Raw genomic sequence first — 12,236 nt, forward strand, 5'->3', positions numbered from 1 at the left:
GGGTCATTACCCCGCAGCGTGCTGCACACAATGACAATCTTCTCTGTGCTCTGCTTCTGGAGTTGTGAATGACGTGTGTAACATAGGAAAAAGGATCATACTGGGAGAAGGAATCCATTTCCTCTGCCTAGAGACTTTCACAACAACTTTCAACAAAATAAATTTCACTTTAGGCAAAACAAACAAAAACTTTTTCTTCTGCTACATGGTTTGGGCTCCCCGCCTCGCACATTTTCAGGATCCCAAGTTCGGTTCCCTTAGAGTGGCAGTGACCCCATCACGATAAATATCCTTTGTGAGAGGGCTGGCAACCTTTTCTGTACCCCACAGTGGCGGCCTGAACCCCAATGTGGGACCCTGTACCCCAAAGTGGTGCCCTGAGCCCCACTGTGATGCTCTGTACCCCAGAGTTGGACCCTGCACTCTAGAGTAGTACTCTGAGCCCCACTGTGATGCTTTTCCCCTCGCACTTTTCGGGTATCAACACTCAAGACAGGGTTCAGGGGTTTGTTTGTTTGTTTGTTTGTGTTCAAATCCCACTTTTGTGCTTTCCCAACCCATTCAGGATGACAGCAGCAACCACCATCAACCCGGCGCTCCGGACGAGCGAGCAGCAGCGGCGGGACAGCCCCGAGCCGCTCTTTGGAGCTCCCGCGGCGTTGGTCAGGCTGAGCTCGGGGCGCTCCGGCGATGGAGCGGCCCCGCCGGGGCTGTGCCCGCCGGGGCTGTGCCCGCCGCCCCTCCGCTCTGCCCGCCGGGACTCCGCTCTGCCCGCCGGGGCTCCGCTCTGCCCGCGGCCCCGGCCCCGCCGCTCGGGCCCTGTGCGGACGTGGCGCAGCCGGGCCGGGCGCGCTGCCAATGGCCGGGCCGGGGGCGGAGCGGGCCGGGGCGGGGCGGTGGCAGGCAGCGGAGCGGAGCGGGACTGCGAGCCGGGCCGGCGGGGCATGGCGGGCAGCGGGGTGCTGAGGGCGCTGCCCGCGCTGCTACTGCTGCTGGCGGCGGGCGCGCTGGGCAAGCCCACGGCCCGGCAGGAGCGGGCCCGGCCCGGAGCCGCGCAGCACGAGGACCGGCCCGGCTTCCAGTACGACCACGAGGCCTTCCTGGGCAAGGAGGAGGCGCGGAGCTTCGACCAGCTCAGCCCGGAGGAGAGCCGTGAGCGCCTGGGGTGAGCGCCCGGCCCGGGCGGGAGACGTGGCAGGGGGGAGGGCCCGAGCTGGGCCCGGGGCGGAGGAGGCGGCCTGGGGCTGCCCGGGTGTTCGAGGGGGCAGCGGGGCCCCGAACCCCACAGTGGTGCCCTCAACCCCACAGTGGTGCCCTCAACCCCACAGTGATGCCCTCAACCCCAGTGTGATGCTCTGTACCCCAGTGTGGGAACCTGTATCCCAGAGTGGCCTGTGGATCAAACCACTGGGTTTCGACTTCTCTCACAGCCCGGTGGTTTTGCAGAGGAGCAGCCAGCAATGCGTGGCTTTGGTGTTTCTCCCTGCTGCCTTTTCTGGCCCCACAGCAGTAAGGCTCTCAGAGGGAGCTGCTGTACCGGGTGTTGGACCTGCTGCCGGAGGGCTTTGCTGCTGCAGCTCCCTGCCTCTGGGACACTTGCCCGCACCATATCAGTGTTAATCGAGTTTAAACCATTCCTTCTCTACAGCTGCGTTTACAAGTCCACTTCAAGCATCTTCCCACTTGTGCCTTCCTTGCTCACAGTGTTTCAGCTGCTGTTACTTCCAGCCTTTTATGCAAAGGGCAGGGACCATGCCTAACTTTACTGCTTCTCCCTCCTTTACACCTACAGGAAGCCAGATCACTAAGCAGAACTAAATTTAATAGGAGTTAAAGAAAGATCCTTTAACGTAGTTACCACAAAAAAGATTGCTTAAAATACCTGCGTGTTCTCACTAAGATTCCCCCCCTGCCTTCCCTTCCATAGGGAGTGGCACTTGCCAATTTTCTGTCTAGTCCTACCATGAGCAGTAGCACTGCAATCTCACTGTGTAACCTCTTGATCCTTCTCAAAGCTGTCACTGCTATTTACGTGTCTCAGTGAGTAAACAGGTGAAGTGATTACCAGAAATGATTGATTTCGTCCTCATTGTTTCAAGAAGGAGCAAAAGAAACCATGCTCTCAGCATACATGACTATGACCTAGAGTCTCATGAGTGGTGTCACCAAAATGGACGTGCCCTCCTAATATTGGTCTGCACTTACTGGTACAGATAATTCAGTCAGGGATATGATTTAACAATACAGGTGTTTTAAAACAATTTTTACACATTGTAAAGCAAGAGAAGAAGTTTTAACTTCTAGTGATCTCACTGATTGCCCTTTGAGGGGGTGACACAGACACTTTCCAGTCAATAATTACCTTTTAAATAGAAATGACTGAAGTGGCTCTCTGAGGACATGTTGTGGGTGAGCACTGTGCATCTCAGCATCAGGGACGTGGCTCCTGGGAGGCCTTTGGGAAGGTTTCATAACTTCCAGCATTCCCCAACCTTGTAATTTTGGATAGCAGCACACTGGGAGGTAAAGAGAGGATTAAAAAACCATCTGTTTCTTAATAGTCATATGCTGAACCACTTCTCCCCATTTTTGTTAGGGGCAACTTCTGTAGTGGGTTACAAACAGAGTCACTTCTCAGCAAGGGACTGCTCTTAGGAAGAAGGCAGATTTAATTAAAAGCTATTGTTAAATGATTTCTGGGAAAAAACAGAAACATACAATCTGCTGCTCTAACCAGAGTGCATGCTGCTGCATTTATAAGGCATTTTACCTTGCTTAGGAAATTTGGCAGCACATTGGTCATCTCAATAATAACAGTAAAAGGTGAAGTCCACACAACAGCTTTTTTACCTGTGCCTTTGGGAGCCTGTGGACTTGGTTTATTGTCCCCAAGACTGTTTTATTGTCCCCAGCTTCAGCTGAGAAGGGGGGTGGAATAGTGCACATGGATGCAATGGACCTGTAAAAAACAGTGAAAAGGCGAAAACATGAAACATTTTTTGGTACACAGTCCTGACTGCTTTCATGTGATACATTGCCAAAAGCTGCCAGAATAATCATTTAATACCTTAGCAGTAGAAGGAAATACCAGTTAAACAAATGAAATTAAATTCATTGTGGGGAAAATCTGGTGACAAATAGAGTCCATCATGCAAGGAAAAGGACCACTGGCAATGGATACAGAAGAGAAAAGGTTTTCTAGTCAGTTCATCCACACTTCACTAATTCAGAAAGGAAATTTAGCAGCCCCTTTTTTGCCCATAACTCAAAGAGCATTTTCATAAAGTCAGTCTGATACTGTCAGACTCGCACAGGATTGCTGGAAGTTCAGCAGAAGCTGCTGCTGATATTTCAGCAACCACTTCTGCAACAAAGGCTTGGGCAGAGACATTGCTTCACTACTTGGCCAGTTCCAGTTAGCCAAATGTGGTTTCTTTGTGGAGAACCAAGATACGGAATTGAAAAGAATGTTTAGAAGTGCAGATCTTTTTCCCTGAGGTTCAGGGAGCTCACCTGTTGAGTGTCAAGTCAGGATTTAGACAAGTCAGCTCCTGCTCTTCTCCCTGTCCCTGCATTCCAGTGGCATGTCAGTATTCCATAGGCATGGCATGAGCTGGCCACTGGATGAGGCACAGGGCACCTGCAGACAGGCTGTCCCTGCACCTCATGGGCAGGGTGAAGGGTGCTGATGTGCCCAAAACCAGCCTGGATATGCCAGAGTGCCAAGGTGGATGTGCTCAATTCCAAGAGCAGGCAGAGAAAGCAGTTTTACAAGCTCAGCCCCAAAATGGTGGAGTTTATCAATTGCAGAGAGATTAATTGCAGAGAGATTAGTTGCAGAGAACATAAATGGTAGAGAGAACATTGTCCTTTTTTTTTTTTTGAACTGCAGCTGTGTGCAGAATGTTTCACTCCTGCTGATTTCAGCAGTGCTGGCAGCTTTACACTGGACAGAGGTTTATAGCCCAGCTGCCAGCAGTGGATGGAGACCTGCTGCAGACTTGATACTGCTTTAGTGAGTAACAGGCATTCCTGGCAGCACCAGCAATACTGGTTTCCACTGGGAATCAAAGAAAAGAAACAAGTGGAGGGACAGGCATGGAAGGGGAGAGTGTACCTGGTGTACATCCCCAGCACTATGCACTTATATACTCACTTTGCCCTGATGTCAGCCTGCTGGAAAGCCAAAGGAGAAACTGCAGGTGTCCACCAAATCCTGGAGTTTTGCCGTGGTTGCCTCCAGCAAGTTTGAGTTCAGGCTTTGTCCTGAAGTGAAGTTGATGTCTCCTGCTCTGAGCCAGCATGGCCACTCCCTGTAGGCAGTGAAGAACAGATGCCCCTAAGACAGGAGGCACAGCCTAAGAAAAAGAAAGCCAGGGATTCTCTGCTCACTCATTTTGGTTGTGCCAGTTTCCTTTGAGTTACTCATAGCAATGCTGAATAACAAATAGAGACACATTCCTTAAGATGATGTGTAAAATGCAGGAAAGCCTTAACCAGTAGGACAGCTTTAGGAGTTGGGGACACTCAGTTTTTGTGGAAAATCAGGGCCAGATAAAGATTACTAAAATTGGCCTAACATGCAGTTGGGTTTTAAAGACGCTGATCTCTTTTTACAGGAAGATTGTGGATAGAATAGATGACGACAAAGACGGCTATATCACAACAGAGGAGTTAAAAACCTGGATTAAACGAGTACAGAAACGCTACATCTATGAAAACGTGGCCAAAGTTTGGAAAGACTATGATCTAAACAAGGATGATAAAATTGCCTGGGAAGAATACAAACAAGCCACATATGGTTATTATCTAGGTAAGAGAACAGATTGTATGAACAAGGATTTTTAAGATTATAAAATATGATTTCTTGCCTTGCAGTCAACTGGAGGTTGTTGTCACATTTAGGACTCTTGAAGCTCACATTAAATTTTATGGATGTTCAGAGGTCAAAAGCGCTTTTTAGTTATTTATTGCAGCCCTTTGCACATGGGTCACCAGCACACAGAAGGTTTTGTAGAGGTATCATTAAATATACTGACACAGCTGAATTAAAGTCTCCTCCAGTTAGAAATATATTAATTTTTAACATTGAAAAGGGTACTTTAATTAAAAAATAATATATTGTCTAATTAACTGTATTTGTGAATTTAGTCTCTAAAATCCTAAGTCTACATGTTAAAAATGTAGTCTGTGTCTAAGCTATAGCAAGGTTATTGATTAAAATCATTCTTGCAGAATAACATGCTTCAGACTGTGATCAACGGCAAATGAAAATCCTTAACAAATCAGGCAAAATAAACATTTATTTAAAAATATACCTGAATTTCCCCCACCCCCCTCAACGTTCCCTTTGCTTTTATAAGTTAATGAAGGAAGAGGAGGAGAAGAGATCACTTAAGCTAAAGGGCAATACTGACAGAGCAACAAATCAGTATTAATTGACCATTTATACTTACTGGAAATGAGAAAACAATATTTACCTACCACAGAGGCAGTTTCTAGAGCAAGCTTCCCATAGCAGTAATAATTCCAAAGTCTACCTCAGATTTAAATGGAGTTTGTTACATTTGTGAAAGGAAATATTTGACACACAGTCCCTGCAGAATTATCCCTGGAACCCTTCTCAGCCCTTTGTCTTTGCTCCCTCTGAGCACCAAGATTTGGAGAGCAGCATTGTGGGCTTGTGTTAATGAATACTTAAAATTCCCATCTGTAACTCCTGGCCCAGTCTTTTTCACCTGTGTTTGTCTCCCAACACATGAATTGTGAAATTGTTATGAGTATTTTTCATATTTAAAGTCAGTTTAATGATCCTATTTTAAAAATTATATCAAATACCATTCCTTTTATGCCACTGAACACTCTGAAAAAATGCCATTGTTTTAAACTGAAAATAATTGTTAGGTTCCCTGTAGCAGAGGCGTAGCACTGAGATAATTTCAGTCAGTCTGCCACCTTCTGAAACCGCATTTCCTTGGTTTGCTCTTCTTGAAACTGAAAAGTTGTGTGGATCATATTGATTCCTAAAGAAAAAGAAAACTTCTGTGAATGAAGTCTATCCCAAATATTGCCTCAGAGGTGCTTGTAAAGGCAGATTAAAAAAAAATCTGTGAGAAGATTCTGCAAAATCCATTATTTTGAAGTCTTGCTCAGAAATTTACCTCCTACTACTGTCACCTTTAAAAATCAAACCGAGTATTTGACCCCTGAATTTAAAACTTCACGGGGAAGAGAATTTCCATTTAGAACAACAGCTATTCTGGCAATAAAGCTTTTTATTTCTAGATTCAATCAGCTTTGTTTTGCTAGTTTGTTTTAAAGGAAAACCCCTCTGAGATCATCTTGATTTTTCTGCAGAAAATCCAGAAGAATTCCAAGATGCAACTGATCAGCACAGTTTTAAGAAGATGCTGCCCAGAGATGAAAGACGATTCAAAAGTGCAGATCTGGATGGAGACTTGGCTGCCACTCGTGAAGAGTTCACTGCTTTCCTGCACCCAGAGGAGTTTGAGCACATGAAAAACATTGTTGTCTTAGTAAGCGAAGCAAAATCAATGCCTTTGTTTCCACTTTTATGGGTGAACTTTGAAGGCTTCTCTCGCCTTTCCAGGCAGGGTTTAGAAAGAGACACACGCATAATAGCTAAGTGGGGAGCAGAAAGGGGTACCGTTCATGATACTCACTTGGTTTAGAAATCTCAACGTAACAAAGACTTTTTAAGTGCACTTAGACAGCTCCTAAATGGAATCAAGAAACAATCTTGGGGCATAGACTTAAACCAAAATAAAAGGAGGGTGTGCTGACATGCAGCAGCTGAGTGTTTCATGCAAGCTGGTATCTGCCCCTAACATAAGCAGTTCATTCATACAGGGAATTTTTTCAACATGAAAGGATATTTTATATTCATTGTGTAAACAACAGTCCCACTGGATTTAGTGAGACTACATTCACTTGTGTACTGGGGCAGGTCAAAGCCTCAGAACATTAAATTATCAAAGGCAGGTAACCAGAGCTCTCAGGTTTTTTCTTGATGACTTTCATGCAAAATTGTTTTCCAGGAAACCTTAGAAGACATAGACAAAAATGAGGATGGTTTTGTGGATCAAGATGAGTACATTGGTAAGTGTTGATACTTGTTTCTTATATAATTTCCAGTCCATTTTTCCATCTTCTCTCAAATTGGCAGCAGCATTAACAACCCAGAGTGAACAGTTCAGCTATTTTTGTACCAACCATCCAACCCAGAAAGTTTAATTTCATTTTAGGTAGATAGCAACTTGACCAGGAAGACTTCCTCATGCTTCACAACACAAAATTCTCCTCTTGTTCTTATTTAGCTCAGCTAAGAGTTATATGAGAACAAAAGAAGAGAATCTGGAATAATATTTTTCATGGCAGGGATATTCTTTGTATATTGCACCATGTTAACTGCTGTTTGAAGGCATTGTTTAGAAATGCAGGAGGATCAGAAAATGAATTAGTCTTTTCCCAAATAAATGGTTTTGGATGGTTCTCAAATATCCAAAACACCTGGGAATCAACCATTGCAAAAAGAGAAAGTTCACCTTGTTCCTACTAGGTTTTTTCCCTAGTTGAATTAGTGATTAAAGCCCATACTTCTGTACTGATGATACCATTATATTATGATAAGTTTTACATCCAGAAAGTAGCACTAAGAAGGCATTAGTGCAAAGTTGGATGAAGCTTTCTGTTTCTAGTGGTGCTATAAAGATCACTTCACATAGAATCAGGAACAATATACACACGCTAATTAATGGCAGGGGGTTCTGTTCCTTGTAAATTATATTTAGCCCAGAAAGTGAATGCTATTCATCTATGACTGAAATAACAGAGCAGCATAATTTCCACAGTAATTTCAGTTCATTCAGTGACATTACCTACATATAATTATAAGGTAATTGTCAACATTTGTTACCATGTGAATGCTGGTTTTTCTTGTCTTCTATAGATAGGAACATAGAATGTTCTAGTCACGATCACCCCACATTGGCAAGGATGATAAAAATCAAATTGACAGGACATGTCAGTTGCTTCAAATAAACAATATAATTTGCACTTTAAAAAATGAAAAAAGAAAGTGAATGTGTTGTCTGAAGTTTTCTTCCTGAGTTGAAAAAACTATGCTTAAAATATTCCTACTTTCCTTTTTCAGATGTGATTTTTTTTTTTTTAATTTTGATGAAGTTGGGATTAAGAAACCCACAGAAAACGAAATCGCTTCTTTGGTAGTTTATAAGGAGCAACAAAAAGAAGTCCAAAAATTTCAGTCTGTAGATGGAATATTTGTTGGGGAGATTTGTTGAAGCTTATAGAATGATCCCACCCTCCCTTCCCTTCTTTCCTCCCATTTTGTCTTTTGCAAAATTTGGTTTAGATTTACACAAGCAGCAGAGCGAAATACCTATAAAAATGTTGAGCAGAGAGAACTAATTTCTCACTGTGCATGGGCAGGTAACAGAGTATTTCAGGGACACTGGGGGCAGTGACAATGGAGAGCCTCAGCCCAGTGTACACACTCACACTGCAGGGTCAGGAGGGTTATTCCTGCCTTGGAATTCAGCATTTATGTTTCCCACAGATACCAGCCAGCCTCTGGTATCTGTACCTCACACCATCCGTGTGGGTACACTTTTCCTTAGCACATCCTTGCAAACCATATCCAAAAGGCACTGGAGAGGAGAGGAGTAGTGTCACAAAGCAGGCTTTAATTCTAAATAGAGAAGTGGAAGGCTTGAGGAATGAGTAGGAAAGGATTTGCCACAGTGACCAGAAGGACAGACACACCACTGATGATGTGGAAAGCCCTGTGATGTAAAGAACATTTAGAAGTCAGTTGCTTTTAATAACCACTGCTGCTCTCCTGTGTTTATGCAGAAAGCAGCTGCCTCTGTGGGATGGTCCTACCAATGCTCCCAAAATGTAGCACAGGAGTGATGTGCAGAGCAGCTGGTGTGTGTAACCTCTGCATCCTGTCACAAACAGTGCTCCCTCCCCAGGTCCCAGTCTGTGACAAGTGCACTGTGCCTGTGGCTCCTCACACAGTGCCCCATGACTCCTGACTTCTCCAGCTCTGTCTTCCTGGAAGAGTGTCTTCTGCTGGAATGTGCTGCAGCACTGCATGGTTAAAAGAGAACTGATCTCCTAAGCTGAATGTCTCTCACACAAGACTTCTCTAAAAGAAGTACAAATGCATGCAGGTTCCATTTAGCAATATTTGTTTGCCTAAATTCCCCCTGTGCCTTTTTTCCTGTAATCACTCTGCTGGCTGGAGTCTGATCTTATCCACAAAGACATTTGCTGGCAGGGACAAGATAAAAGGGCTGAGTTCCTTTCTCCCCATGTGACCAAGCCTAGCTCTAAAGCTTAAGACTGCTGTTCATCCAAAGATCCTTAGAGGATTTTGTTCATTCTGAAATTCAGATGATGGCCTTTGAACACGTTAGCTCTCCTGTTAGCCCCACCAGAAGTGCACAGGTGTGATACAGGGTGCTGTGAGAATGGGCAGAATCACCAGTAGTGAAGAAATAGGCCTGAGAGAAGATACAGCTGCTCTGTCTACACCCCACATTTCTCTTTCTGTACAGAGACACTGTGCAAAGAGTGAAAAGCTCAGTCCCCTCTGAGGAACACTGTGAAAATATCTTTATTTTGTGCTTAATTTGCCAAGTAAATAGGACTCAAGTAAGACCCTTATTTCCACTCCAGCTGATATGTTTGCAAATGAAGAGGGTGGACCAGAGCCCGACTGGGTGATTACAGAACGTGAGCAGTTTTCAGATTTTCGCGATCTCAACAAGGATGGAAAGATGGACAAAGATGAGATCCAGCACTGGATCCTCCCCCAGGACTATGACCATGCACTAGCTGAAGCCAGGCACTTAGTCTATGAGTCTGACGTAGACAAGGTATGTGGTGCTCCAGTGTTGTTTTTAAAGAGGTTATATAGGGTCTTGTGGGTTTTTTAAAATACCAGCTTGCAAGAATTTATTCCTAATAACTTTTCTTTAGAGGCTACACTTGCTAGTGGATTAATGTTTTCATGCCAATTTCAGTTGGTAGTGTTAGAATTACAAAGTAGTAAAATACAGTTTATCAGCTCTAGAAGGTCCCTTGGCTTTCATTAGGTGAGATGAGAAACGGTCACTATTTTAACACAGCAAAAAATACTCTTTTTTCCTTTAAGAGCGGTCATTACTTTTGTATGTTAATAGAGACTAAAAGAGGAAAATAAAGTTACATTTAGATACCCCTTGTACTCAAACGTAGGGGTAGCAAAACCACTCTCAGTTCTATATTCAAGCACATACCTTTCACTTAAACACTGGCTCTGATGAGGGACAGTATATTCCTGATGGTGGTCTTCAGAAGGGTAATGCAGGCAAAGTTGGAACCTGAAAACCAAAATGCTCTGAACGCAGAAAGTAAATGCTAACATAAGCAACCACCTTCCACAAAGTGCACCAGAGGATTTTTGTTTTTGCAGTCAGGAAGATGAACCAAACCACAGGGCAGAACTGTGTACCAGGTAATCCACTGTTAACCTACTGTTCCTGCTGCTTGGCATTACAAAGAACTTTCAGTTTGCAGTTTGACCTACCTGAAGCCTGTGGGACTTCTGTCTTCCACTGAGGCCCAAATTTCACTCACTGTGACAGCTACAAATGATTGCTGAACCTGCAGTCTGCTGCTGTGAAAAACTGTTTTCCAGGGCTCTTGCAAGTCTATGCTGGTGTGGCTTTGACTTAGTTCTGCAAATATTCTTACAGAAATTTGTGGTTTTTTTCCTTCTACTAGGATCAAAAACTAACGAAAGAGGAAGTTCTAGACAACTGGAATATGTTTGTTGGAAGTCAAGCTACTAATTATGGGGAGGACCTCACAAGAAACCACGATGAGCTATGATACAGTCTGCCAACCAGTGTGCCACACATCTTTTCTCCACCTTACTAAAATCACCGTGCCCATCCCCTCCTGGAGGGAAGATGGGCAAGGGACACTCACAACTGAATGACTTGCATTAATATTATTTTTAACATGCCGGCCTATTACCTCAGAAACCACATAGAAATAGCTTTTTTACTCCTTTCACATGGTTAAATACAATCTATAGTTAATACAGTTTTATTTTTGAAAAAATTAAGAAGGTAACTTTTCTGAATAGGTTAGAGCCTGACATGGAAAAGACACTTCTAAAAATGTTGCAAAGCTCTTTAATAGCCAAGTATTTTTTCTTCAAATACCCACTTTTACCATAGTGAAATGCACCTAGGATTAGAACCCTAATGTTTAAGCAGACTTAAGTTATTTAGTTGTCTTTTCTAATAGCATGTAACAGTTTAGAGGTAACCCTTTGAGCCTCCTGCCCAGAGAAGAGTTTGATACCAGCTTTGTCTCCACACAGTTGCTGTGTGCCAGTTGGGTCAGTGCTGCTGCAGGAGTGTCCAGCAGCCTCTGGCTCCTGCTTCAATGTGCAAATGCACAGGTGGCCTTGTCCCTGGCATTCCCAGGCAGGGATGCAGAGTCCAGCCTGGCAGCTGCTCCTTCCACAACAGGGTAATATACAGCTGTTTGTGGGCCCTTGGCCTTGCTGCTTCCTGGGAGGAGTTGTGCCTCGTGGAGCATAATTTATCTCCTGCTTTTCACACTTTACCCCAGCCCTACTCTTGTTCATGCAGTGTGAATGGCAGCAGCTCTGTGATGGAGAAGCAATGAGACATATCCCCCCTCTGGGCCTTCTGTCTCCTCTGCTACTAAGAGCACAAATTCTTGTGGCTGAAGTTCTGGGTTTGTGTGTATATACCTGTAACTCTAAAGACAGCTCTGCTTCCAAAAAAGGGGGAAGCTTTCCACATAGGTGCTTTATTTTTTACTGTATACTGTGAGTTGTTACTTGTATATTTTTATATAACCAACTTCTCTTAAGTTTGGTTGTTTTTAACTGTACTGGTTTTAAAAGAAGCACAATAAAACCAATACTTCTTTTTACTGTGAAGGTGCAATAACACTAACACAGATTAGCAGAGAGATGATGTGAAAACACAAACCAACCCTCTAAAGCCAGTAGTTCCCAAAGCACTGGGATGATCATTTCCAAAAGCATCTGGACATACAACCCCAACTGTTCTTTTTCACCTCATTAAATAAAAAGAAAAGCCAAAAAGAAGTGCATTGTACATAGTAGCCGTAACTAGAATTTGTTCTGGACACTAGTACTG

At 44.0% G+C, this 12,236-nt stretch overlaps 1 protein-coding gene across 1 annotated transcript; it reads left to right on the top strand.

The window, feature by feature from the left end:
• The first annotated feature begins 903 nt into the window (after positions 1-903).
• Positions 904-12,006, top strand: RCN1 (reticulocalbin 1). Its single transcript, XM_084207275.1, has 6 exons — positions 904-1,165; positions 4,620-4,813; positions 6,358-6,536; positions 7,059-7,119; positions 9,727-9,926; positions 10,816-12,006. Exons 1-6 carry the CDS (start codon positions 945-947, stop codon positions 10,921-10,923), a joined length of 963 nt encoding a protein of 320 aa, XP_084063401.1. The 5' UTR covers positions 904-944; the 3' UTR covers positions 10,924-12,006.
• Positions 12,007-12,236: the final 230 nt, after the last annotated feature.

Source organism: Fringilla coelebs (genome assembly GCF_963513975.1).
Source record: "Fringilla coelebs genome assembly, chromosome: 6".
Lineage (NCBI taxonomy): Eukaryota > Metazoa > Chordata > Aves > Passeriformes > Fringillidae > Fringilla > Fringilla coelebs.

What these genes read in the sequence shown, in the direction of transcription:
- RCN1 (XM_084207275.1), top strand. Translation starts at nt 945, where the DNA reads ATGGCGGGCAGCGGGGTGCTGAGGGCGCTGCCCGCGCTGCTACTGCTG. An exon ending in TGAAAAACATTGTTGTCTTA is followed by an intron (nt 6,537 to 7,058) that starts GTAAGCGAAGCA and finishes ATTGTTTTCCAG; the next exon opens with GAAACCTTAGAAGACATAGA. An exon ending in GGATCAAGATGAGTACATTG is followed by an intron (nt 7,120 to 9,726) that starts GTAAGTGTTGAT and finishes TTTCCACTCCAG; the next exon opens with CTGATATGTTTGCAAATGAA.